Source organism: Cavia porcellus, unplaced genomic scaffold (assembly GCF_034190915.1).
Source record: "Cavia porcellus strain 051 isolate PalLab524CR breed Dunkin Hartley unplaced genomic scaffold, mCavPor4.1 scaffold_5, whole genome shotgun sequence".
NCBI classification, from domain to species: domain Eukaryota; kingdom Metazoa; phylum Chordata; class Mammalia; order Rodentia; family Caviidae; genus Cavia; species Cavia porcellus.
Genome location: NW_026947488.1, coordinates 76,599,510 through 76,626,342, shown reverse-complemented (window position 1 = coordinate 76,626,342; position 26,833 = coordinate 76,599,510). Strand labels below are relative to the sequence as shown.

General features: G+C 37.8%; 1 protein-coding gene across 8 annotated transcripts in view; it reads right to left on the bottom strand.

The window, feature by feature from the left end:
* Positions 1-26,833, bottom strand: part of Med12l (mediator complex subunit 12L) — a 276,541-nt gene that overhangs the window by 237,854 nt on the left and 11,854 nt on the right. For 4 of the 8 annotated variants that reach the window (XM_063249179.1, XM_063249183.1, XM_063249180.1 and 1 more), the window contains exons 2-5: positions 15,141-15,245; positions 9,278-9,469; positions 7,807-7,839; positions 4,652-4,811 (exon numbers count right to left, since the gene is read on the bottom strand). In XM_063249179.1, the coding sequence (XP_063105249.1) occupies positions 4,652-4,811; positions 7,807-7,839; positions 9,278-9,469; positions 15,141-15,245 (490 nt within the window). The remainder of the gene's footprint in view (positions 1-4,651; positions 4,812-7,806; positions 7,840-9,277; positions 9,470-15,140; positions 15,246-26,833) is intronic. The other 4 variants (XM_063249181.1, XM_063249184.1, XM_063249186.1 and 1 more) reach the window with 1 other exon arrangement.

Below are 26,833 nucleotides of genomic sequence, written 5' to 3'. Positions count from 1 at the left end.
ACTGCAAGTTAATCTTCTGAAGTGTATGCGATTTAATCCGATTCAACACATGTATGTGCGTGTGTGTACGTGCTTGGCTGTATTGCTTGCCTGGAGTGTACAGCAAGCTGCATTATGACCACGTCTACGCAGCCATATGCTCCAAACACACCACACGATTTACATGCAGAAGCTGAAGAAGGTGCTGAAGACAAGCAGCAAGCAGGAAGTTCTCAGGTACACAAGGTGATGGGAAACCAAGATCAGATATTTGAAAAATGTGCTATTTTCACAGAATACACGAGAGATAGGATTCCAAAAGAGGTGAACACTAATTTTTTTTAATTACAGTAAAAGACATATACTGTTAAGCCCTCCTCTCCTCTCACTTTGAACACCTTTATCCCCTTCATGTTTGCCACTTTCTGAAGACGTTCTGGAAGTCTTCAGTTGTGCTGTTGTGGTCGCCTCCGTGCCAAAAGAATTTATTTGCTTTTCCTGGTCATTCTAATTGTGGGTAAAAGCCAGAAGACACACACCGTCAAAGCCAGTGAAAAGGGTGGAAGACCACGTACCATGTTTCTGTTTGACAGAAATTACCATAAACTGTTGATTAACAAGGTGTAATCATAAAATACAGTGGATGTTTACATTGAAAAATGTACTATAATCAAAGACACACTGCCATCAATCCACCTCATATTTTCCCTCACTTAAAAAACACACAGATCCGATCATCCCTGGCAATATGTCCTTTAATGTAGTAACTTACTGCTTTATTTTTTATCTTTTTTTAACATACTTTGTACCTTTCTACCACCACTTGTAACATGGGATGTTTCTTTAAAAAACTGCATTAAAAATATAATAAAAATACAGAACTATTTATAGACTTAAGTTATCAATTATAAAATATAAAACAGTAACTTCGCAGTAGACAAATCTGACAGGCAACACTTGACTTCACTATCATTACATTAGCGGGACAGTATGATATAATATACTGAGATATTCATAACCACTTCTATAATTTTCTAACCAAAGGTGCCAACCTGAATCTAATCATAAGGAATGTGAGAAATACAAATGAAAGGATACCCTACAAAATAACTGTCCACTTCAAAAAAAATATTATGCTCAAGACAAAGAAAGATTAGATAATTATCCCAGATTAAAAACAATTAAAATGACATGACAAATGCCACACCAACCAATAAGTGGACCAAGGCTGAGCAGACTGTCTAGAGAGGCCAAGGGCTTTGCTTGGGATAACCCAGGGATTCAGTAGCACAACTGAGACATGTGATGACCAAAGCTCTCTTTGATGTGCTAGACCTGAGAAGTCAAAAGCAAACACCTAATTAATATTCATGCATTTTAAAAATATGTTAAGCCTTAAGCATTTTAAGCTTGGGCAATCTACTATGAGAAATATTATACTGGGTACTTAACCTTTACCTTCATTATTTAACATTTACAGTTTTAAATACGCATTAATACCCATGAAAAACAAAACGAATCAAACAAATGAAATCAGATGTGTTCTATCACTTACAAAGGTAGAGAAAATACCGGTAGTGAAAGAGCCTAATCAGTCATCTACATTGAGTGTGCAAATAATAAAAATGTTAGTTTTTTTAGAGAGAAAATAATCCCTACAAAAGCCACCGACCATAGTCGTTAAGGAATTAATGGTAAAAGTACTGAATTCAACAAGAAGTCTGTAACGTTCTTATCTAGAAACTAACGCTATTTCCTTCATTTAGCAGGGGAACTCATGTATTCCTGGTAATGCATTCACGGCTCTGATTTCCCACCTCTACAAAATGATACGGGCCTATCAAACTTCTATTTGTCTAAAATCGCTCTAAGTTTCAGCTAAAAGATCATTTCTGCACTTCTTCTAGATATTTATATAACAATTTTCTTAAGATATAGCTAAACATCAAAGAAAATACTGACAAGAACAAGACACGAGTGCATATAACTCGAGAACACAAGGAATGGCATAATCTCCACTGTACCTGATGAAGCTGCAAGTTTCAAGGGCATGAACTGCAGAAAGCTAAAACATAATACACACAAAAACTGTATCTCACGTGTGTACAAACACAGACGTTTCATATCTAATTGCTCATTTATTTACTTCTGTATATTTGGTTCTATGCTAAGAGACCAGTACCAAACAAATCCAGAGAAAAATCTAACCCTGAAAAAGTCTCAGTTTCTCATGCAGCCATCATCTTACAGTTAGGCCTGGATGGATAGACATGATCCATAAATTAATAGGAGATATAACGTAAGTGAAATCTTGGCTGGAGTGGTCTTGGAAAACTTCCCTTGGCAAGAGCCATCTGAGCAAAGACCATAGTGTATGTAGTCAGGGACCAGCCAAGAGTCATCTACAGGTAGGAAAAAAAACAGCGCCCGGGCTGCAGATACTGTCTGAGACAGACATCTGAGGAAGACCATATGCTACAAAAAGATTCTGAGCATAGGACTGGTTTGATTTCTATTCTAACAGGATCACTCTAGTTACAAAGTAGAAAGCTGACATTACAGGCGCTAGAATAAAAACAACATAAGCTAGAGTCCTGTGCAACACACAGGCAAAGGCAGTAGTGGCGGTTTCACCAAAGCAGCAGCAGTAGATATAGAGGGTTGCTAGGTTCTATTTATTTTATTTTCAAAGTAAAAAAGACAGGATTGCCGAGAAACAGAAGGTAAAGTTTTGAAAGATAAAAGCCTAAAACAACAATATAGCTTTCATGCCCATTCACCTAATGACCGCTTATAACATTTATTAAGAAGGAGTCTGAGGATGGAACAAGTTTAGGAATGATACCAACTTGACAGACTTTGATATTTGGTAGATTTCAGATGCCTGTTAGTCATCAAAGTGGAGGTGACTAGTAAGCTACTAAGTATCCAGCTTCTGGGTGAAGAAGTACTGTATTACTAAATCTAATGGGAGATGCAGATACAGATATATAAAGAACTAATTCTTTGTGCATGTGTGTTTATGTGTGTTCATATAAAAACAATGACTTAAGGATACTTCAAGAAAGATAACATGAGTGAAGAGGGAGAAGAGAAACCTGAGCATCATATTTTAGCTACTGAAAATTTAGTAGCCAAAAATGTATTACTCTGGTAATAAAAGGGGTATTCTTTTGTTCCCTCAAAAGAAAATAATAAGCTGAAGGAGTAAAAAATTAAACTCAAGGGAATTATTGAGAACAAAAGGCTGCTATGAAAATACTCAGAGACAACAATTAACTTTGTGAATTATTTCCTTCTAGGTTTTTTTCTTGCATATATACACAATGATGTTCTTCTGTTAAATATGGTTCATTTCTGTTCATTGTTTTAATACACAACAGAGAATCAGAACACTAAAGATGCCAGCTACAGAATTCAGACCACGTATTTTGTTAAGTTTTTATGCTTTTAAAATGAGCACCACTCTCTAGATAACCAGGGTCCCTACCATCAGTCCCAGACACTTTACGTCCACCTCCTTACTGGGGCACTGTCTGGTGTCCAGGGACATTTGCATGTTGCATCCCTGCTCCTCTGAGCTTTGTGGATGGGTTGTCTCTTATAAAACCACCAACATGTTTCTTCTGTCTTACAAAGAACTGTCTGTATATATATCATTAAATGATCATCTTTACACACAATTCTCTGTGCACGTTTCTAATCCAGCGTGATATCCCATATAAAGCACCACTTCGAGGAGTTATTTGCTGGGTAACAGACACAGTGAAGATTCCAACCAAAAATGGTTTCCCTTCCATTCATTCAGTATACACACACACACACACACACACACACACACACACACAGAGCCATACACACCAAGGCCAACACAGTTCTGTACACTGGAGACGTACTGGAGAATAAACAAAAGCCAGTATGGTTGCTATATTTTAGTGTATGTCCTGTGGAGAGTGAAGGACTGACAGATACAATTTTTTAAGACACAAGCAGCAGCAAAAGAAAGGGGAAGCTGTTCAACTACATGGCCAGAGAAAGTCTCAGTAAAAATGACATGACTGGAGCCAAAGCCCCAGTGCAGAGAAGAACTTAGCAAAAACCTTAGAGAATAAAAGACCGGAATCACAGAAGTAAGGAGGGAAGACCAGCCGGACAGAGGCTAGAACACTGCAGCTAGGGAAAAGAAAGCATGGAGACTTCAGGAGCCCCAGGAAGATAAACTTTACTTCAGTTATAGTAAAAAATTACTGTAAAGTTATTTTTCAAAAGCATAATAGTATGATCTGATACAGAACTACATAGCCATTATATCTTTTACATGGAAAGCAGAATGTAAGGACCAAACATAAAAGCAGGGAGGCAAGTCCAGAGGCTGCAAATGTAAACAGCCACAAGACGAGTGGCTTGAAGCAGCATTTCAGTAGCTATAGTTGTGAGAAATGTTCCAAAGCACAAGATATTTTGGAAATAATATCCACTGCACTTGCTCGCACACTTCCAAGTGCAATGGCCCAAATGAAAAGAACCAGCTCCCTACCCACACCACGTAAACTTTAGAGACACATGGACTTGTTCAGTATTCGCCATGCTGGTTTGTATCCAGAGGCAGCAAGTAAAAATTAGTTATAAAATGAGTAATAAAATGTAAAACATAGCAAGTTGCTTCACTTACCCAAATTAGGATCAGTAGGTTGACGTTTCTTAATTTTAGCTTCCGAAATAGCAGAATAATAGGCACAAGTCATCTTGATCAGCCATGTTGCTCGAACCATTGGCACAGAGTACTTAGCTAAATATGCAAAAACATCTTCTTTTTTACTAAGGATAGGAACCTTTAAAAAAAATATGTATAATAATCACATGCTGCATCATTAGCAGAAAAACTTATAAACAGCAAAAAGAAAAAAAGAAAAAAGTTGAAAGTTACCTGCTGCTATAAGAAATCATATGTACAATGGATTTCCAAATAGCACATGCATGGGGGGAGTGTATTTTAAGACAATATTTGATAAGAAAAAAGAACCAAAACTACGTGCAGTACAAAAGCAAAACAATTTCATTAAGTGTATTTTTTTATAAGAAGTTAACTGCAAAGTCTCAGATGCTTAAGTTACTCATCTTATCAAAAGATCAGAGAAATCAATTTAATGAGAATCTTCCAAAGAATTTATCTCAAAATTGGAAGGGACCAATTAAGTGGAAAAACTATCCCCAGTCTACAATTTATCTATGAACATTTTTTTGGATAAAGCTTTCCAACTACTTTTCCCAAAAGTAGCAACTTCCAGAAAGCTTCTAAAACTGCCTTTAGCCCAAAATTTAAAAGAGAGACTAAGATGATGGATCAGTGAATCTGCTTAATAAACACTGAGCTAGAAATAGCTGGGTAATTAATTCACTGGTTGGAAGCAGGCACTTGAGGCAGTTAATTATTTCTTCCAGACCACAAAGGTACTATTTAGCAAATTAGTATCCCAATGTACCACTGAGTGATTTGAAAGAGTTAATTCACTCTTCTGGAATACCTCATAAATATCCTAGGAATAGCCTGCTCATCCACAACATCTATTTAATTTATGAATGTAGAGAAAACCAATGAACAAGAGCATTTAGCTGCCATTGTAGCACAATGGGATCAGACAGACTACATCAGTACTTCTGTCCTGAACCTCGCCTTTTGGTTTAAGACCCTCACTCCCAGATTCTTCATGTATGGACTCTGATAATACCAACCCTGTCCACCTAACAGGGTGCTTTTAAGGGTAAACCAAAAGAATAATATGCATCAAAATTGTAACAGTTAATTTGCTGTCAGTTTCAGGGATTTCTCCAACCAGTCAAAGTATCTGCAAGGCACTACTAACCTGACCTTCTACGAGGATCTTGAAGATAACCATGGACATCAAAAGTCCTTACCTCTACACCAAAACTGTTACTTGATTTTGAAAACTACTGAAAATCAAGCTCCAAACTAGCTAAACAATTTGTAGTGCATGGCATTTTTCTCTTAGTTCACCAAATCCTCATCTATACAGTGGATTTTTCTGCTTTGTATGCTATAAATTTTACTACTGACAATATGATACAAAGAATAATTCGATTAAAAGCTCTGCATTTTTTAACATGACACCTACAAATAATCCAATTATTTCACCTAGTCTTACTAAAAAAAGAAATCAAGTTACTTTAATGTCAAAGGAAAACTACCTGTTTTGGACAACGGGCTGCAGTGCATCCATGTGCATTTTATTGGGAAGCAAAGAAACTTTTAATTATGTACAGTTCCTGCCTTGGGTGCTGACTTCATAACACAGCCCAAGGACAGAGGCAGCCACATTGCACACATGACTAAAAGGGAGATGAAAAGCATATGGGCCAAAGCTGGAAGGCTTCCTCTCTGCAGACCACAGTGATACATTTTAATGAGAAAATTTCCTGAAAATTTCACTTACAAGGCACAAGGCTGAGTTTATTATCATTTAAGTCAGGGACAAGAAAAGCACAGGATTAGATAGTTCACAACCTGAGCAACTGTTTTTCCTTGGTACATAAAGTACCGTAACAGTGGCTTAAATTTTAGGTGTCCAGTCAGATTGCTTCCCATTCAGACATACCACAAGGTTATATGATCAAGCTCTAAAGCACAGATAAATATAAAGTTAGCATTTTCAAAGAATCACTAGTGGTACAGTAGTATCATTTGTATCTATGCAAAGGAGTTCTTTTCTGGCAAGCAAAAGGTTCTGCGTTCAATTCCTGGCACTAAATAAATAAATAAAGGATTTCTTTTGAACAGCAACTTCCAGGAGCAAAAATAAAAATTGAACAAGTGAAATGTTTAGATGAAACAGCATACAAACCTTAGCCATATACCTTACATTAACAGCAAAGGCATACCTCTGCTGGCAAAACCCTGAGAGAACTGGCTGACTCAAATCAAGAGTGTTAGAATTCAGAAGAACATATGTGAAGGAAATTATTTAATTAAGGAAGACTCATAACAATGGTTTTGTCAAATCTACAGCTTGAGCCAACACCAGAAGCAAATGATACTCATACTGTGCCCTCCTCACCATGGATTCCCATTTTTTTTTCATTGAAGGAAACATCTGACTTTTAACCTGTAGTTCAGTGTAGGTAATGAGCAGGCAGTATTTGATTGTTGAATCAAGCTAGAGCTACATCTAAATATCAAAGGAAAACACAGATGTCTACTGTTTCATTTCTCCAACGACAAGAGGGCTTCCTCCTGTCTCCTCTCCCCAGAACACGCACTACCACCAGCACCGTCTGCTGGCTGAAACAAGGCAGGGAAAATCCCAGAGGCCACAGGCACCAGCTCATCAGGAATGAACAGCTCAAGAGCCAGAAGAACATCCCCGGATGCTAGAAGTTTCCTTTCCAATCAAGGTACGATTGTGATGGAATTAAAAGTATTTCACAGGCCTCTCTGTGACTAAACACTTGACATGTTGTGCAACTTTATAGTAACAAAAAACAGGCTCAGAGACCTGATGCATTCCATACAGAAAACAATTCTAAACTCCTCACCAGAGCTCAAAGATCATAGGTAAAATCAAAATTTCCAGCCATAAACTACCTCACAGATATGTATCAGAAATTAAAGTATCTGAGGCTAATACGAAGAACATGGAGGGGATGCAATTCTTTATTTTAATCTGAAAGAGCCTTCGCCATTTCAAGAAGATCAAAGGCTGAAATGGAGAAGGGAAGGGCTCTTGAAATGCCAAATAAATACTTGAAGGTATATTCAATGGTTTATGAAGAAAATATCTATATTTGCAAAGAATTAATGTCAGGGCTTACCTGAGGAACACCTGACTTGGCCAGAGGCAGCTCCTAATAAAGAAAGAAGAACAATGGCTAATATACCGCACCATAATTCATCTCCCTCTAAAAGATGAGAGGCCCCTACACCCCTAAAGCAAAAGCATCAACCAGTGATCAATGTTCACTTTCAGAAAACATCCCAAAAATGCACTCTAAAAACTTATTAACAAAGGAAACCATTAAAAAGGTGCCAGGCTGACAAAGTGGAGAACATGAACTATTTGTCAAAAGCCATCAAATACTGAAGCACATCCTGTTAGTAACATGTTTCTCAGGTACAATCCATACACGGGCCACTGTGGGGCCACAGAATTAACTCTTCACCAGCAGAGAAGCAGCATTATCAGGTCAGTCACTGGAGCTAACTGTGTAGTAGGAGTTGGCTATACTGAGCTGTGCTTTCCAAGTGGCTCAAGGCCACTAAAATCTATCAAATTCCATTAAGTTATGACATCAGGGTAAAATAAAGCCAATGGAAGCTAAGGCACTACTTTCAAAGATTACTTTAAGAAGAAATAAGGACATAAACAAGGAGCTCTTCTCTAAACTGGCCCAAACCCAGTAGAAACAAACACAATACTAAGAACAGAAGACTGGTGCCCCTAAAACTAAAGGGCTGCAGGAAAGATGAGGGGGAAAAAGTCATGAAATTACTTCAAAGCTATGCAAGAAGCCAGCAGTCAACACTAAGAGAGATGCTTCTAACTGTCTTCCTCAATTTCGAAGAATATCCTGCAATTTTGGATTATCAAGATTATTGAATCTATGTATTATTTTCCACTTGAGAATGATCAAAGGCAGGATTTTAATAGAACCTCCTACCACCATCCCCAAAACTGTATCAGTCTACTTTGTTCAAATCTTTTTCAACAAACAAGCATACCCAGAAGCATAGCCTTTATCTCACTTGGTAGGAATGGAGCTCAGTTTGAAGTTTTTGAATGAATACTTTTAAAGACAAGTAACTTCAAAGCAAGGATCTTTTTATCAAATCTTGGATATCCTGACCTAAGAAATCTACAGACAAAAAAACAAAAAATGAAGCCTTGTTGCCTTCTCTTGATTTAATAATTCTGTCCACCTAAAATTACAAACTGCTTGTTACGTGGACCATTTAGGTTTATAGATGTCTTGGGTATCACATGTAGTCAAAACAAAAGGGAACAGGGCTAAAGGCTGTAGCTCAGTGGTAGAGCACTTGCCTGGCATTGCAAGGCCTTGAGTTCCATTCCCAGTAATGCCAAAAAAAAAAAAAAAAAAAAAAAAAAAGCAGTAAAACACAGAAGGAATAGCATAAAAGCAGCACATACCTGGCAGTATAGATCTGCTATTTAGGTTTCAGTTTTAAATTTGGGAAAAAGATATATATATATATATTTGAACATTGTCTCATGCAGCCTCAATTTTGTAAGACTATAATTATAACAATGTACGAAATACTTGATACCTTTTTTGCCAAAATAGCAAGTGGTTTATTCCCTGCTAAATCAGAGAACCAACTATGAATTGCACTCTGAGATCGCGCAGTCACCAGCCAATAATTATCCTTAGCATTGACTTGGGGTTTCTTCTTTCCGGTATCCTGGAAAGTGTTGAGCTTTAATTTTTCAGCTAATATGCTGCTAAAATAAGCTCCAATCTGTGAAAAGAAAAAGGAAAAAAGAAAAGGGTTGAAGACAATAAGTGTTTCAGCACCATATATTTTATCTTTATTGTTCTAGTTGAAAATATTCACATAGTTCACATAGTCTATCAGAAAATACAACAGTAAATTAAGTAGTAGAAGCCAAGAATTGTGATTGTCATATGCCAACAAGACACAAAAATTCACACAGCAACTTTGTTTCACTACTAACAAGTAGTTAAGGAAATGGAGAACCTTCAGAAAGCTCGGTAAGACAAAACTGATTACATGTTGAATAAATTTCAGAAGAATGGGTTCAACTTTAATCTTTAGCTATACTTGCTCTTTTTTTCACGTTACACACCACCAGAAGAGCATGCTTTCCCTGAGACGTAGTGTGGAAGTCTAATTATCACACGTTAATCATTTTTTGCGTGGTGCATCAAACAGCACATATTTTTGGGAAGGTAATTTCTGTTTATACTTGATGTTTTTTAAAAAAGAATGTAGGAGATTGTATTGTTATGGTTTATATCTAGATGTCTCACTAAAGCTCATGGAATCATAGGACTTTTGGAAGGTGACTGGGTTAGAGGGACATCACAGTTAACTTGGTGTTAGGAGCAGGGCCTGCTCAAAAGAAATGGATCACTGCAAGTAGGACCAGGAACTGTGTATCTCCCAGTCCAGTTCCTTCCGTGTCACTCCCTGCTTCCTGGACACCAGCAGGTGAGCAGCTTTTCTTCCAACATTCCTCCCTGTCTTTGGCATCAGCAGACTGACCACAGACCAAACAGTGAGCACAATAAACCCCCCTTCTTTAAACTGTGGGTGTGGGTACTGTGTCTCAACAAGAAGGAAAGCACTCATTTACTGAAATGCTAAAATACAGTAGGTTCCGTTACACTGGACAGGCAGTGTTTCTGACTGTGCTGATAGTGCTTGGAGTAAAAGTGTTTCAGGAGAAAAGTAGATGGCAAAGGCAAAGGGAACGATGGCAAAGGGAACTTTTGCAAAGTGTCTTGTCATCTGCATATTATGCAAATTAAAAGATGGGCAAGGAATGGAGAAAAGGACAGGAATGTAAAGAAAAGGAGGACGGGAATCATGTAATACCTCAAACTTTAGTCAAGTTATAGAAAACCTACTGGGATCTTCAAGAATCCTATAAAAGCCTCACATTTGATCCCAAGAATTTTTAATGATCACAGTCAACAATTTCTAATAAATATCCCCAATAAATTTAGCAAATAGTGACAATTATGATTAAGAAACTATTTACCCTAGTGAAGCAAAATGAAATCGCTACCTTAGTTAATACTCATAAGGCAACAAGAAGTCTCCAGGTTGACACACAGTTGTAAACCACTAGCTAAGTTTATCTACCAGGATGAAAAGCTGGCATACTTTGTTTTGTTTTGTTTTTTAGTGTGAACAAGGATCCCCTACTCCTTCATGGATGATGTGTGTGACATGCTGACATAAGAATAGTAAAAACTGGTGAGAAAAAAAAATAAGTCTGAGCTTTTCTTTCTGTAAACAACTTCATTATATTTTTGTTTTAAGGGAATGTTTACAGAACCTTCAGTGAACAAACTAAGTGTAAAACTGTAACAAAATCACTGTAAACATGCAGCAAATAGGCCAGGCATGTTGCACATCCCTCTAATCCCAGCAGTCAGGAAGCCGAGGCAGGAGCATCACCTTAAGTTCAAGGCCAGCCTGGGCTACATAGTAAGTTCAAGGGTACAGAGTAAGTTCAAAGCCACTCTGAACTACACAGCAAGATCTTGTCTCAAAAAACCAAATTAAGTAATTGATTAATTAATTAAATAACATGCAGCCAATAGCCAATTGTTTAAACTTAAATTTGATACAATATTTGATCTTTGTACCTAAAGGAGTAAAAAACTCATCACTACAGATTGCTATATATTTAAAAGCTCTCTTATTTGCAACTATGTATGAGCAGTTTAATCATAATACATAGATAAAAAGAAAAAAGTACTGAGCAATCCAGTTTATAACTATATACTCTTCTATGTATTTAACAACAGCAATGGAACATGATGACGTTTTAATTCTTGCAAACAAGCCTTCTAACAAATGCGTAACTGTAAACAAAGTCAAAATTCCCATGCAAGCAAGAGAGGAGAAAAAGCATATTAGGGCTCAAAAAACTCAAAATATGACTATAACATTTAATATATACACACATATTATTTCAAAATTATGTATTAAAAGTCAAAAATATTTTAGTCTTACTCCAAATCTGAGAGTCTACATGCAAGTAATCATTTTCGTTTTCTCCAATGTCTTCTAGTGTTTAAGTGAATACACTGAGTAAACACATTTATCATTTTACTTTCTTGTAGGAACACATACACTTAGCATGAGCTTTCCATGTTTGCATATGAAGGGCTTATTCATTAATTTTTATAGATCCACAGTAATTATTATGTAGATATATCATCTTTCATTTAATCAAGCTACTGTTAATGGACATTTGGAGCATCTGTTCCAAAATTTTGTTATTAAATCACGTTAACATAAATAATCTCTCACATTTGTTATTTCTAACATATGCAAATACAGCTTTAGGATAAATTTCCATAATTTAGACTGTATGATTCTTTGATTTTAGTAATCATTGCCAAATTGCCTTTCAAAAGGTTTATAGCAATTTTCAGTCTTTCAAATAAGGTGCAAGATTAAATTTAGCTGGATGTGCTGATACACATCTATAACCCCAGCACTGAGAAGGCAAAAGGATGGCAAGTTCAAGGCCAGCCTCAGCTACATACTGAGATCAAAGTTAACCTGGACCTCATATCTAGATTCTGCATCAAAAAATAAATAAATTTAAAACTTCTTTCCATCCACCCAAAGCTATTTGCTATTTAGAATATATTTCATTTGGTAAGAATTTGGGGATGGGGAGTGTATGAGTTAAATAATCATTCACATATTTCATATTTATGAAATCAAACTCCTCTCAGAAAGGTTGAGCCCTTGAATAAATCTCACAGGAGAAGTGATCAAAGTTGTAACAGGTGTTATTTTTATTCTGTTATTTAAAACTGGCATAGAACTTGATACTGAAAATGAAAAATAATGTAGCAGTTCCTATCGAGATGCATAAAGCATGCATACTGTCCCAAATTCCTACATCAAAGCCCACAGTCGGGGCTGGGGATTTAGCTCAGCGGCATAAGCTGCTTTGCAAGTATATGGTCATGAGTTCAATACCCAGTACGGATTAAAAAAAAAAAAAAAAAAAGCCCAGTCCCAGTGAGACTTCATTTGAAGGTAGGGCTTTTAAAGAGGTGTTCAAGGTTAAATGAGGTCATATGAATGAAGGCCCTAATCAATATGCCCATTTCCTTATAAGAGGAGGACACAGCAAGGATGACCACATGCAGAGGAATGATCATGTAAGAACATGCTGAGGAGGTAGCCAATGAAAACAAACACCTTCATCTTGGACTTTCAGGACCAGGCTGTGAGAAAAGAAACTTGTCTTATTTACATTACCCAGTCAGGGTATTTTGTTCTAAACCTTCAAACATGCTTCTAGAAATTTATCCTAACAAACAAAAGCTATTTGTTCAAATACCAATGTAACCTCTCCATGAATAACTGTAAGAAATTGCAACAAACTGCCACAGACAGGGGTTTCAGTCAATTATAGCACATAAATAATGGAATGCCACCTACTCATAAATTATTATTATGAATATTTTAGCCAAAAGGAAAAAGGTCTACAGAATGTTTTGTTTTTAAAAGGTAGATAAGGAAAGAAAGATAAAGTCTAGAGATACCTGATAATGATAATGGCTACACAATATGACGTTACTTAAACATCCAAGAACCACACCTTTAAAAATAGTTAAAATGGCAAATGATGTATGTTTCATGATTTTAAAAAGAACATTAATTATATACCCATAATTGTACTTACAAGGTACATAAAACTAGAAAAGGACAAACCTAAAAGCACTGTGTTTGATCAATGGGACCATCTGCAGAAAATGGTATTTTCTTTTGCACTTCTTAAATAATACTTCAGTTAACATCTTAAGAAACTGTCAGTAATTTAAGTGTTAATTATCAATTATTAAAAGTCAATTATTTGATTATTTATGTGCACATGTATGCACATAAAAAATGGCTCAGGATGATATACAGGCATTAAAAGTTTATCTCTGCAGAAGGGAAAGTGTAGAAATTTATGAATTTCTTTATTTCTTCTCATTTGCATGTTTGATGTCTTTAATTTTATAGCAGTGAACTTCTTTCACACAATAAAAATCCTTCAAAAAGTTTAAAAATCCATGAAATACAAAAACAATTCTAATTAAATATATGATTGATATATAACCACATCAAATAACACATTTAATTCAGGAAATTTTTAAATATAATACTGACTATTTACTATAAGTCTAAGACAAAAAGTACTCAGAAAAAATTATAAATTTTACACAATAATTTTGTTTTGGACTGGCAATAGTAGTTTTTTTCTGAAACTTTATCATGTATGTCATAAGATACAGCAAACAAACACATGTGCTCATATTATAGAGTCAGGATTCTCATTTTGGGAGAAAGATGATAAAGACAAAATAAGACTAAGAAGTTATCAGTGGTACTGGCAGGTAGGTAAATCAGATAGAAAGAAAAACGCGTATTGCTTTGTCATCTCTGTCCACAATAAGGCCTAGAAAAAATGACACTCCAATAGTAGGGAGCATGCTAGCATCCAGGGATCAGGTGGGAGACAAAGAAAAGATAAACCTGGAATATGCTGCTGTGCATAATAAAAAAAGTCCTCAGAGACCCATGGGGCTGTTTAAATTGAGACCAAGTGACCCCTCCCCAACTGGTCAAACATGAGACCAACTGGGCATCCAAAAGAAAACTACTGTAAAGGTAATGAATCACGACATATTAGATCTTAGAAAAACAGGTGAGAATAGAAGAATCGTAAGTAATACTTAAAAAAGGTACAAGGAAGTTCTTCTCTGCAAAAGAATGTCAATTAATACATGCATGATTCCACTGGATGACAATAAAGAAAAACAGTAATTCTTCAGGTATGACACTTAGACACCCAGCAGTTTCCAGCTATGAGCTAGTAAGTCACTCAGCAGGAATCATCAATGGTGCTAAAATGATCGGGTGAAATTTACCCAAGATGATATTCTCATGGTGTCAAAAGTATCACTCACATAGATATATTTAATCCAATGGAAACATTACATGGTGCACACACATACTAAAATAACACACACGTACCTCATTACTTGTACAAACTTATGTTTTTGTTTATCAGTTAAAAATTTTAAAAAAGAGCATTATATAAGGACTGGCAGTGTCACTCAGTGATTGGACACATGCTTAATTTTAACATGCATGAAGCTCTAAGTTCAATATGAAAACATTAAAACATATGAAAACATTAAAACAAAATCTAGGGAAGGCAGACAGTAATGTACTAACTCAGAAAGTAAAGTGGCATGACAGCCAATAAAATCCCTGACTGGATCCTGGGACAGGACATTACACAAGAAGACATGTTGCATATGGACAATGGTTAAATACCACGGTTCATCAGCACTGCTTTCGGTCAAGGGTATTACAAACACTTTTTCAGAAGTTATGGGAAATAGACAATTAGCATTACCTTTGATGGGTTAATTACAATATTTCTGGCGGAGCCATGTTCATCTCCGGTGAAGGCCGGCTGATTGTTGAAGCCTTGCTTTACATTCACAGCAGTCAGTTCATCCTATCCAAAAAAAGGCATTCATTAAAAGGAGGAATGGAGAGGTTTCACCTTCATTCAGACACCGCAGCCTAAGAGCGAGCTAGGTTTGGTACACTCTGTAAGAGGGAATCACTAAAGGGAAAATAACCAAAGCGAGCAGAAATTGGAGTATAAAAACCAACATGTAAATGCCTAAAGAGAAAGGCCATGTGGCAAGTTACTGTTTTGTTTTTCGTTTTTTGGTTTTTTGTTTTTTGTGTTTTTGAGACAGAGTTTCACCACGCAGTTCAGGTTGGTCTTCTATTCACTATGTAGCCTAGGTTGGCCTTGAGCTCAAAAGGATTGTCCTGCCTCAGTCTCCCAAGTGCTAGGATTATAGGCATGCACCATCATATCTGGCAGTAACTTACTGTTGACACTAGGTATAGGGTGATGGGTGTTTGTTATCCTTTCTTTTTAACTTTTCTCTATGTTTGGAAACGTTTACCTTAAAAGTTGGAAAATGGGAAAAAGAACTCCCGCCATGCAAAATAAAAATCATAGCTTTTGAACTGGAATTGTTCAGGAGAGCCTATAACTTAATTCTCCCATCCCTCATGGCCCCTACCTTTATGTTCAAGAAAGCTGTCGTGCCCAATTTTTCCAAACCCTCATAGTAAGTTAAAGGGCAGATAGGAAAGATGCCTGGAGAAAAGCTTTGTGATTCTCACCACTCAACACAACTGACACCTGGACAGACATTCAGAGTTTGCCCAAATGTCTTTATACACTTTGGCTCACTTGATGTCTACCAGCTCTCAGGTAGGCAAAGGCATGTATTTTCATGCTCATCTAACAGATGAAAAAAGCAAGGCTCCCAAAAGTGAGAGCAGTAACTGGGCAAAACCAGCCCTGAAATACTACCTTCTAAATTCTAGACTAGAGAGACAAATTTCCATGCCACCATGCCACCATGTCACCAAAGAACAAATGTCACATGAAAATGTGATCTAAAAATACATAGCTACAACTCCTACGCCCCTTGAAAAGATTTCCTAGTGATAGATATAGGAAAGCTCAACAAGGTCACAACACATCAAAAATAACACAACCTTTACAAATAAATAAATAAAGTCCTTGCCCTGCCCAGATTATCCCTGGGTTATGGAACCAAATCAAAGTCCCTAAAATAGAGACTGAAAAAATAAGAGGAAGAGGTTGGAAAAGATGAAACTACCTTCTCTCTTCCAATCACTCAAAGCCAAGAAATGGTCTTAGTGACAGCTGGAGTAATGGTTGCCACAGCACAAAAATGAGAACAGACCTTATCCTCTATCAGTAATTGCTGCAAGTAGAAATTGAAAAAAAAAAAAAAAAAAGCAATAGCTCCCGATCATCACCATGATAGTCAGGAACTTTTAGGACAAAACAGTTTATGACATTTAAGCACCTGACCAGTATAGAAAAGTCACTTTGGCTGAGAGAAGTGAGGTCCCCTGGAGATACGCCATGTAACTTTACTTAATTATGTGTGTTCTTACTAATACTTTGGCCAGCCACTGTTTTGGCAGACTTTCAAAAGACCCTGCTGTAGAAAATTTAGTTCTATGGTAATCAAGTCTCCTCCAAGCAAAGAAGGTCACTGAAAATGTGATCCACACAGAAGATGAATTGCTAGCACATATCAGAAGACATGTCAAACTGCCCTCACGTTTTCAAATTAATTGTTTAAAAATTCAGGCCAACACTACATAATGCATATTTTTAAGTCAGAAAGATTTCAGTCAACTTAAATAAAGGAAACACAGTAACAAAATTTTCTGTAGTCTCAGAGTGTACAGGTACAAACAGGATCACGGGGGGAGTCTGATGAGAAAATTAAATATGCATTTACTTCTGATTTACCACAGTATAATTAAAACAAACATTAACTGAGTAACACCATATGTTTTTACTAAAAATATATCCTGACTTAATCAAGAAGAAATGTTTGAGGCTTTCAGGATCAGCTAGTCCTACCTCATGCTGCTTCACTTTTTATTCTAAATGGATAGTGGCTCAGTTACCTGCTCACTGTGTTTTCTGATCCCTTTAGGTCAGCTTCCTACAGAAAAAGTGGTAAAAGTCAAGAAAGTGAAAATTTGTATCCTAAGGGTCTACTTCCTAAAGTTTCCAAAAAGAGTGAAATAGAGCAAAGCCCAAAAGGTTAACAGTAAGATTCAAACACCAAAGTGTATTATTATTGTAGTCTCCAGTAATGCACCAACAGACTCTTTTAAAGGAAAGCCACTGTCTCCAATCTGAAGATGTCTGCAGATCCTGATTTGGGCAAGTGGGCTAGGACACTAAAGGCTTCCAGAGATGCAGAAGAAAAGGTATCTTATTACATAAAATCAAACAGAAAAACCTTTTTGCCTCTTTGCTTTTTTGGTAGTGGATTGAACTTGAGGCCCTTTTTTATTTTTTTAAGAAAAGGTCTCACTAAGTTGCCCAAGCTTGGCTCAAACTTGTGATTATCCTGCCTCAGCCTCCTAGAGTTCATGAATTACTCAAAGAACATTTATGTCACTACTCTGTAATTTCTGCCAACTCTATTTAAAAACGGCAAAGAGAAAGTCCAGATTTTAAACAGCATGCTTCTAAAACCCTTCAAGCCAGAATCTGAAAGGGACACAAAGAGTTCCTCTCTTCAAAGATTTTTTTTTTTTTTTAAATAAAAGTAACAAGCACCACAATTCTTACAGTGGCTTTTGTTAGAGACTTCAACTCGTTCTGCCACAGCTCTGGACAATTCTCAAATAGATCCATCAGCTGCTACTTTGCCTACTTGTAAAGGTGAGACAAATAAGACTCAAAGACCAGGGGGCACACACAACAGTCAATCGGTATCTGTTCCTAGGTCTGTGCTCCAGGCACTAGATCAGCAGTTCTGAAACTTTTCCTGTAAAGAAGAATTCCATATTAAAGGCTGAAATTGTTCCCTGTGCAAAAAGAAAAAGAAAATATATTTAATAATATATTTAATAATCAGCGGAGAGAATACATGATTTCAGAGATAATTCTAAATGCAATTACAATTAACCACATCTAGGTCAAAAGCGTTGTCCACACATGTAAAACCAAGACAAGAGACAACAGGGTATGTCTATTGTGGAGATTATGATGAAAGAAGATACACTGTTTTCTGCCATTGGCATCAACTAAAATACAAGTCATAGAGCAATTCTAGGGAAACATATCCAGACAAACGGAAACCAAAGCCTGGAAAATAGCCCACATTGGTATGTAAGGCCAGTGTCCACTCTGCATTTTCATATTCTGTACCAGTGGTGGCGAACCTACAGCACACTTGCTGCAGCTATCTGGCTGTTATCACTGAATGCTCTAAAAGGTTTGCCATCACTACTCTACACTGTTTAAAAAAAAAAAAAAAAAAAAAAGACCCGTGATACTTTGGTTACAATCCAAATGTATCCATAAATCTCATGCATGTACCTTGAACTTCAGAGACTGATCTTATTTTTTGGATCACTTTCAAAGCTATCTTTTTATTTCAATAAAATATTTCATATGGGAAAATGAAAACATTTTGATGCTAGTCTAGAAACTGTTTAAGCTCTTTCTCATTCAAAAAATAAAAAATGTTCAACAGTACAATTTTCAGTATGCATCAGGTCAATTAATAAATGGGACAGAAACACATATGCAAATATACATACTCATTCTTAACCTCTTTCATCTTTAACATCTAATGCACAGAACATGGGCCAAACTGCCCATTTCCACAGTCCCCTGGTCATCTAAAAACTAACTGAATGACCATGCAGTGAATTAGACAGAAATGTCCACCAGGGATGACAATGACATAGAAGTAGAAAAATGTAACTCTGTGCTTGCCAATCTGCGTTAACACAAATGTTACTCCAAAATTTTTTTAAACCAGGTCACCCTAAGTTGTCTAACCTGCCTCAAACCTGCAATCCTTCCCAAGTATGATTACAGTCATATACCATTACCCCCAGCCAAAATGAACCTTTTAAATAGTTTTATAATTACTCCTCCTTGCCTAATCTATCACTCCTTCCAAGAAGCCTTTTCTCAGGCCCCAAAGGATGCCTGCAGACCCTAGTTTAAAAACCAAGCTATCACAATCTCTCAGATATGTTTAGTGGCTGTTAGACAATACTTACAGTTATTGAATATAAATGACCCAGTGCATAAAGGAAAAATCTTTTACCCTCCTACTTCATTAACCAACCCTAACCACACAGCTCTCGAAACATGACTCACATTTATTTCTTCCTTTAAAATAGAATACACAGTCACTCCCTTAACAGTGGTCACTGTCACAGCAGGGTCCAGCTATTGCTCCTCTCTCATCTCATGTCCTCTGTCCAGCCTGCCTTCTGGCCCAGATGAATTTGTCTGACATACCCTTCTATTCTGCATGACCCTATCCAAGTCTCAGGTTTTCCACATTTTCCGCACTACAGGGCCTAAAGAAGCATGTAGCTCCACTCTGTACAGATCCTGAATAACATCCCTGATATTTTCTACAGCTAAATCTGCCCCAAATCAAACGCCGTTACCTAGAACTGGCACTCAAAGCCTCAAACATCAAGCCCAGCATTCCAGTCTTCACTTCTATTCTAAGTGTTAGACTCACACAGCTCTCAGTTTGAACACAGAGCCCTCACCCAGGCCTGAGACCACAGCAACTGACCTCTCTGTACCTCAGGTGCTTTGTTTAAAAGGAGATAAGAATAACTTACAGAGATGAAATTACGTAAGATAAAATGTGCAGACTTTAGCACACTGCCTGGTCCATTATTAAGTGCCCTATAAATGGTGGCAGTAGCTGTTTTCTATTTTGATATTTTATCTCTCATTTAATCTTCTTGACTAATACACACCATGCCATTCCACATACATTGTCTTTTCAACCTGTAAACCTCAGATCATGGCATTTCTATCCTTTATATTAGTATCACAAAATCTTTTGCTTTTTGTGAACAACAAATCAGGACTGCCCTTCATTCCATCACCAAACAATTGTGAAACTGGAGATTCCGGAAACAGCAAGCAAACTACGGATGTGATAAATGCCTAACACAGAAGTTCCCCTTTCAGAGAATAAGTGATAAGGGCTTCACCTATTCTGCAAAGTCAGTCAATATTCCCTGGGAAAGCTGGCTTTGAGCTGAGCTCTATGCAGTAGAAGTTAGCTCTAAAAGGAGCCACCTTACAATGATGAAGTCTTAAAATTTTGTATGAAGAGACACAATATTAACTAGAAAGAGATGTGAAGGTTTTCAGATAGATACTATAATTCCTAGAGCAACTATTTAAAAAGGAGAGAACATAACTGAAATGTCATTAGGTAAATTAAAAGCATAGTTTAGTAAAGAAAGCAGGAAACACAGAAAACAATGAAAGGTAGACCCAAATACAGGTATATTAGTAACTATTAAATGCTGGTTAAATGACCACAGACTTAAGACCCAATTAAAAGACAGGGATTGTCAGAATGTATTAAAACCTAAAGCAAAGCTCAACTATATCTTGTATTTAAGTGCAAAGATATATAGCAATACATTGGTTCACAAATGCCTCTGTTCACAAACAGTTCAGTTCTCAAAAGCATTCAACAAAATGTTGCTTCTATTCACAAGCTCCACAGTGGGTGACAAATACAACTCAGGCTTTCTTCCCCCCACAAACACAAATGGGGTCACCTTCCCTATACATATTTGTTTCATAAAACAAATGAAATTTTAGAACTGAGATACCACTATACTTTAAAACTAAAGACAGATAAACTGACAGTAAATGGAAAAAAAAATATATATATATATGGGCAGGAATAATTATATTGATAAAAGCTGAAGACTTTAAGACAAGGAAAACTATCATCAGATTAAGAGTTGCATGTTCTACTGACAAAAGGATCTATTTTCAGAAAAGAGGATATTATTTGACAGTGTGTACCTAACTAGGGGAAAAGCTGAGGAAAAGCCTTGTAGACAGCATGTGGGGCTGGGAAAATCAAAGAATGCTATCATAGCAGGGGCAAGGGAAGCAAGCAGGTGTAAGAGACTGAAACAATGGAAGTGAGAGAGACCAAGCAGGTCTTGTGGAGAAACTACAGGACTTCTGTCCTTAACACAAGAACAGTAAATGCCACTCACTATGGCACATAACTGTAATTCCTGGGACTTGGGAGGCCAATGTAGGAGGATCACAAGTCTGAAACCAGCCTGGGCAATTTAATAAAACTCTTGACTCAAAATAAAAAACAAAGTGTTGGTAATGTAGCTCAGTGGCAGAGAACTTGTCTAACATGTAAAAGGAATCTGGGTTCAATGCCAGGGGTTGAAAAAAGTAGGAAAGGTTTTAAGGTAGGATATAGTATTCAACTCACAGGTCTTCAGTGTGAAAAACTGAACAGGATAACAGTCAAACTGAGAGGTTAGGGATATGGAACTGGGACCAGTTAACATGGATATTATGGGAGATAATGGTAACCTGAACTAAGATGCTGGTCGTAGAGGTATAGAGAAAGGAGGATATGAAGGGATGGTTAGGAGGAAAACTCAATAGCATTTAAACTGGCTTGCATGAAATGAGAAAGTATAGTTGTCATGAAAGTCATGTTGCTTTCCGGAATGATAGTATCTCCTGATATAGGAAGGACACACAGTGTTAGCGGGTCTTTGAGAAGAAGGAAAGTGGATCACAAGTTCAGTTTTAAACATCTTGTTATGGTTGATTCATTGTGTCAACTTTTGAAGTCTAGAAGCTTAACTGACTCAGCGGTTCTACATCCTAGGGTGTAGAGAACATGTTAGGGTGCCTGTTTACACACTTGATTCATTGTGTCAACTTCAACTTGAGAAGTTCAGAAATGTAAGTAACTTAGCAGGGGTCCTCATTTTGTAAATCTCCTGAGCTTATGCAACAGGAGGGCTCAGAGGTGGTGTGAGTGCTATATGCACCCTAGGGAGGGTAGCCTGCTTGCAATATAAGGGAGGAAAAGAGACTTGCTCTTCCGTCTTTCGCTCTTGTTGCTTTTTCGGTCTTACTAGACCATGAAGGGTTGCCCCTTGCCACACTACCAGCTGATTATGGACTGAAACCTCCACAAACTGTAAACTAAATAAACCTTTCCTTCCGTAAGTTTAGGCATTGAGTATTTTGTCTCAGCAACAAGAGGAAAGTACCTAAGACAGCAATTTTGAAATATCACATAAACAGGTTAATAAGTTTCCTATAGGGACTCAGAAATACAGTTAAAGAGTACAGAGAAGTCTAAGACAGAGTTCTAAAGTTGGCTTATCTGTTTATAGATAGCAACTGAAGCTGAAGCTAAGAGATCACTGAGAGAGACAGAAAGGTGAGAAAAGGGTCTAACAGACCCTAGAGAAAATTCAATACTGATTTAAAGGCCAGTGGAAAGGAGAAGCCATCGAAGGAGACCAAGACAGCATGACCACTCAAGAAGAGGACAGAAGGACAGTAGGAGTGCTTTACCTGAGAAACTGAGGGAAGAAACTGCTTTGCAGACAGTATAACAAGATCAAGTGCTGCTGGGACTACGGCCCTCACCTGTGACATGAGACAGAAGTAGAAATGATGACTCCAAAAGCTGAGTTAGAGTAAGCAGAGAAGCAAGGAGAAAGTGAAGCAGGCAAAAAGTACCGGATGCACCTGGAGAAGTTTGGAGAACCAGGAAGTAAACTGGAAAATGGGGCTTTGGGGTAAAGGAAGCACTAACACAAGACAGCCTGGCACATGTTTCACTGATACCAGAAAGAAGTCAATGAGGAAAGTAGGTAAAGATAACAGAAGAAATGGAACTGGTTGACAACTGGAAGTTTCTGAAGAAACACCATAGAAGGGTAGTATAATCTGACTCAGAACCCAGAAGACAGTGTCCAGTCCCAGGCCAACCTAAAACAAAGTTGTAGTGGAGGCCTTGGAGACATACCGTTATGGGTAGAACTGGGTCCCTTAAAAAGATGTGCATGTCATCTTATTTGGAAGTGAGGTCTTTTCCAAGATACTACAGTCAAGATGGGATCACACTGAATTAATTTAATGTGGATCCTGTCCTTAAAAAGGAAGGAAACAATACAGAAGTAAGAGAACAATGTGAAGACAAAGCAGAGCCTGGAGTTTTGTGGCCTGTGGCTGTCAGAAGCTAGAGGGGAAATGAAAAAATCCCCCCTAAAGCAGTGGAGGCACCAAGGTCCTGCTAACATCATCTTCTCAGACTTGTAGCCTCCAAAACTGAAAGCAAACGATTTCCGTCATTTTAAGACAGTCCTTGGTGCTTTGTGACAACAACCTTAGGAAACTGAACCACAGTGTAGGAAAAGGGAGGCTCTCCTCTATCCCTCAGGGCGATACATCTGCATCAAAGCCACACCTGAAAGCCAGCTCTGTACATCCACCACCATCTACACTGCTATAAATATTCACCCCCATCAGAGCCACACCTGCAGCCTGCCACTCACTGGCTTTGGGAACCTGAGAGGAAACCAAAGGATGTGAGCTTTACATAAACAGCAAGTGCAGTCTCTGTGCCTCTCCTAAAGCAAGCAAAAAGGTGGGGGGAAAAAACATCACAGCAATGGTGAGACTGCTCCAGAGCATCAAAGCAGTAAACTGATGCCTATCATCACAATAGCCAAGTAGCTTAGGGAAGATGATTCCCTTCTATGTGGTGAGAAACTGGAGTTGGAGAGACAGACAGAAGCAAAGTGTGGTTAGTGGCTACCTGAGGAACAGGCCCAAATCCAAGACAGTAAGACCTCTGAATCCAATACGGCCAAATCCAGACAGTAAGACCTCTGAAGAGCACAGCATGTTCAAACAAACCTAACCTAGAATCCTGGCTCCCTTCCTCTTCTGTAAAATGGAGACAACCCTATGTACATCACGTGCCCATCCTAGAGAAAATGACATGTGTTCAGCCAGCAAGTTAACTAGTACTAACTAAGAAGTACTTTAAACATGGAATCACTGTAACACAGTAGCACATACCTGTAACCTTAACTACTCAGGAAGCTGAGGCAGGACAATCGCAAGCTCAAGGCCCACCTCAGCAATGTACTGAGACCATCTCCAAAAGAAAAAAAGGGAAGGGACCACTACTGTCATTTAGAATGATCTTTTGCATGCCCAATCATGTAAGACCATGCACATAAATGGGTGCTTAAAAACTCTCCAAAGAATTAAATGTCCGCCATGAATAAACACACACTCAGAAGTGTCAATGCCCTATGACAGTGATGTGACCTTTTGGAGCTTTCAATGACACAAACAGCCCACTACAACACACGCCATAGCTTCACCAACCACTGCCCTATGCCAGCCTCCCTTGTCCTATCCAGAAGTGGCCTCCTAAGGCAAGTAGTTCCTCATCTCACATTTCAATGTGGGAGAGCTTCTGATTCCTTATATCTAAATATAAATATTACAGGGTGGCATTTATTCTGCTCTGATCTAAATAACTGCATCCTACTAATTCATATTCAAATTCCATTCAAATGCATAGTATCCACCAATATTAAGCACCTGGGTGTGGCTCTTAAAAACTCCAGGAAAATTACAGGGGGAAAAAAAACTCCAACTTTTTATTTTGCATATTTGTAAGGCAGGAAAAGGGACCTACATATCTATTACCCATTAATTTATCCTTCCCAGTATTATTATATTTAAGGCAGCCTCGGAAAAAAGTGATATTCTCTTTAGAGTTTCATTGGCAAGGCAAGCTAATAGGCCCTATCTACTCTTATGCTATAATCACATCTAATGTTAATTCTTCCCTTTTTATTACAATTTCACTTAGTACTCACCATACCAATGTGTGAGGGATCTGAAAGCAGAGAAAACAATCGCAAGCCAAGGCTTTCACCAGCTGCAGTTGCCAAGCTGATTTACATTCACCATGACGTGGCCCCTTTCATGTGGTCCATTCTCAGCTAATTCTCTGACCCCATGCTGCACACAACCCTACAGGTACCATGGTACCATGGAAGGACACAGGACCATTTCCCCTTTTTGGTGCTGCTGGTGGTGATTTTGCTGGTTCATTTTAGGTGAACTGCTCAGAAATGGAGAGGCCAACCCTACAATTCAGAGTCAAAGACACAAATCTCCCTACTTGGCCACAGAAAAACTAGTCTGAAGAGTTGGGCCTCTGTAAGCAACGTGCAACCTCCACCCTTTTTATCTTCAGGAGGCTTGCTCACTCCCACTGCTTCGAGGGTGCTTAGCAAACCTCTTGAGTAATTTTGGCAATCAACTACTATCAAAGCAGCCCATTACAAGTTAGGAAGGAAAGATTTTAGGTACGGAGCAAGTGACATAAACCAAAGCTATATGGTCCCTTCAGTATCAAAACTACCAAATAATCAGATTAATGTAGATAAGAAGCCATGGAAATGAGCTGGAGTCTGAAGATTCATTTCAATTCCACAATTAGATACAAATTTAACTATCATATCACTAAAGACTAAGCGCAAAAATGTGCCACTCTGATGCCCTCAAGCAACAAAATCTACCACTGTATCTAAATGTGTCCCGTCAAAATCTGAGCATTTTCCACACTCCTCTTTCGTTTCCTTTGGTCGACTTGTCACCAAGTGTCAATGCTTATTCTCAAGTCCTATTTAAAAGTCTGATCAGCCAGGCTTTTTTTACTTCTTGCTTTGATCACTGATGCAACCTCCCTCACAGCCTCCTGGACTCCACTCTGCTCCCTCACGGTGGATTTATTAGGCATGAGACAGTGTGACAAATCCAACAGCAGAATCACGTATGCTCACCACCGCCCCCACACCCAACCTACCAGGATTCCAGCAGCTGCTGTACCAAGTCTGATCTAGGGAAGTACCACGCTCTATTCTTTCGCCAGCACTCTCTAGTGAAACCTCCAAGCATAAATCCTCTCTCTTCTGAATTCCCACATCATATTAGCTTCACTATACAAGAAGCAGAATAGTTACAGTCCAATTCCAGCACCATCATTATGGGATCCTGAACAAATTGTGTATTTTGTGTCTTAGTTTCCCCATCTGTAAAAAGAAACAATCATAGGTCTTGCCTTACCAGTGTTGTGAGGCTGGCACAAAGCCACTCAGAATGTACTCCGAACAACCAATGCAACAAATATTGGTCACTATATCCCAATACGGAACTGTATACCACACTGTCTTGCACACTATCTTAGCCCTCAGATTTAAAATAAGTAAATATAGGGCCGAGGATTTAGCTTAGCACCACAAGCACTTGCCTAGCAAGTACAAGGTCATGAGTTATATCCCCCTACCAAAAAAAAAAAAAAAATTCTAGTTTCCTGATGTTAACTAACTGGATCATTTCCTTTAATTCAATAACAATCCAGAAAATCAAAACACATGGTAAAAATAGAAACCTAACTACTAATCACCAAGCTCACAGTGGCTCATAAACAGCAAAGAAACAAGGAATACAGAAATTCAAAGCCTAAGAGCAATTTAAAGCAATAGATGTGTCAGAAAGTGATAATCACATAAATAAGCATCAGCCACCAGAGCTTCAACCATACACACATGATTCTGAAAAGAAGTTCAACCCCAAAATTC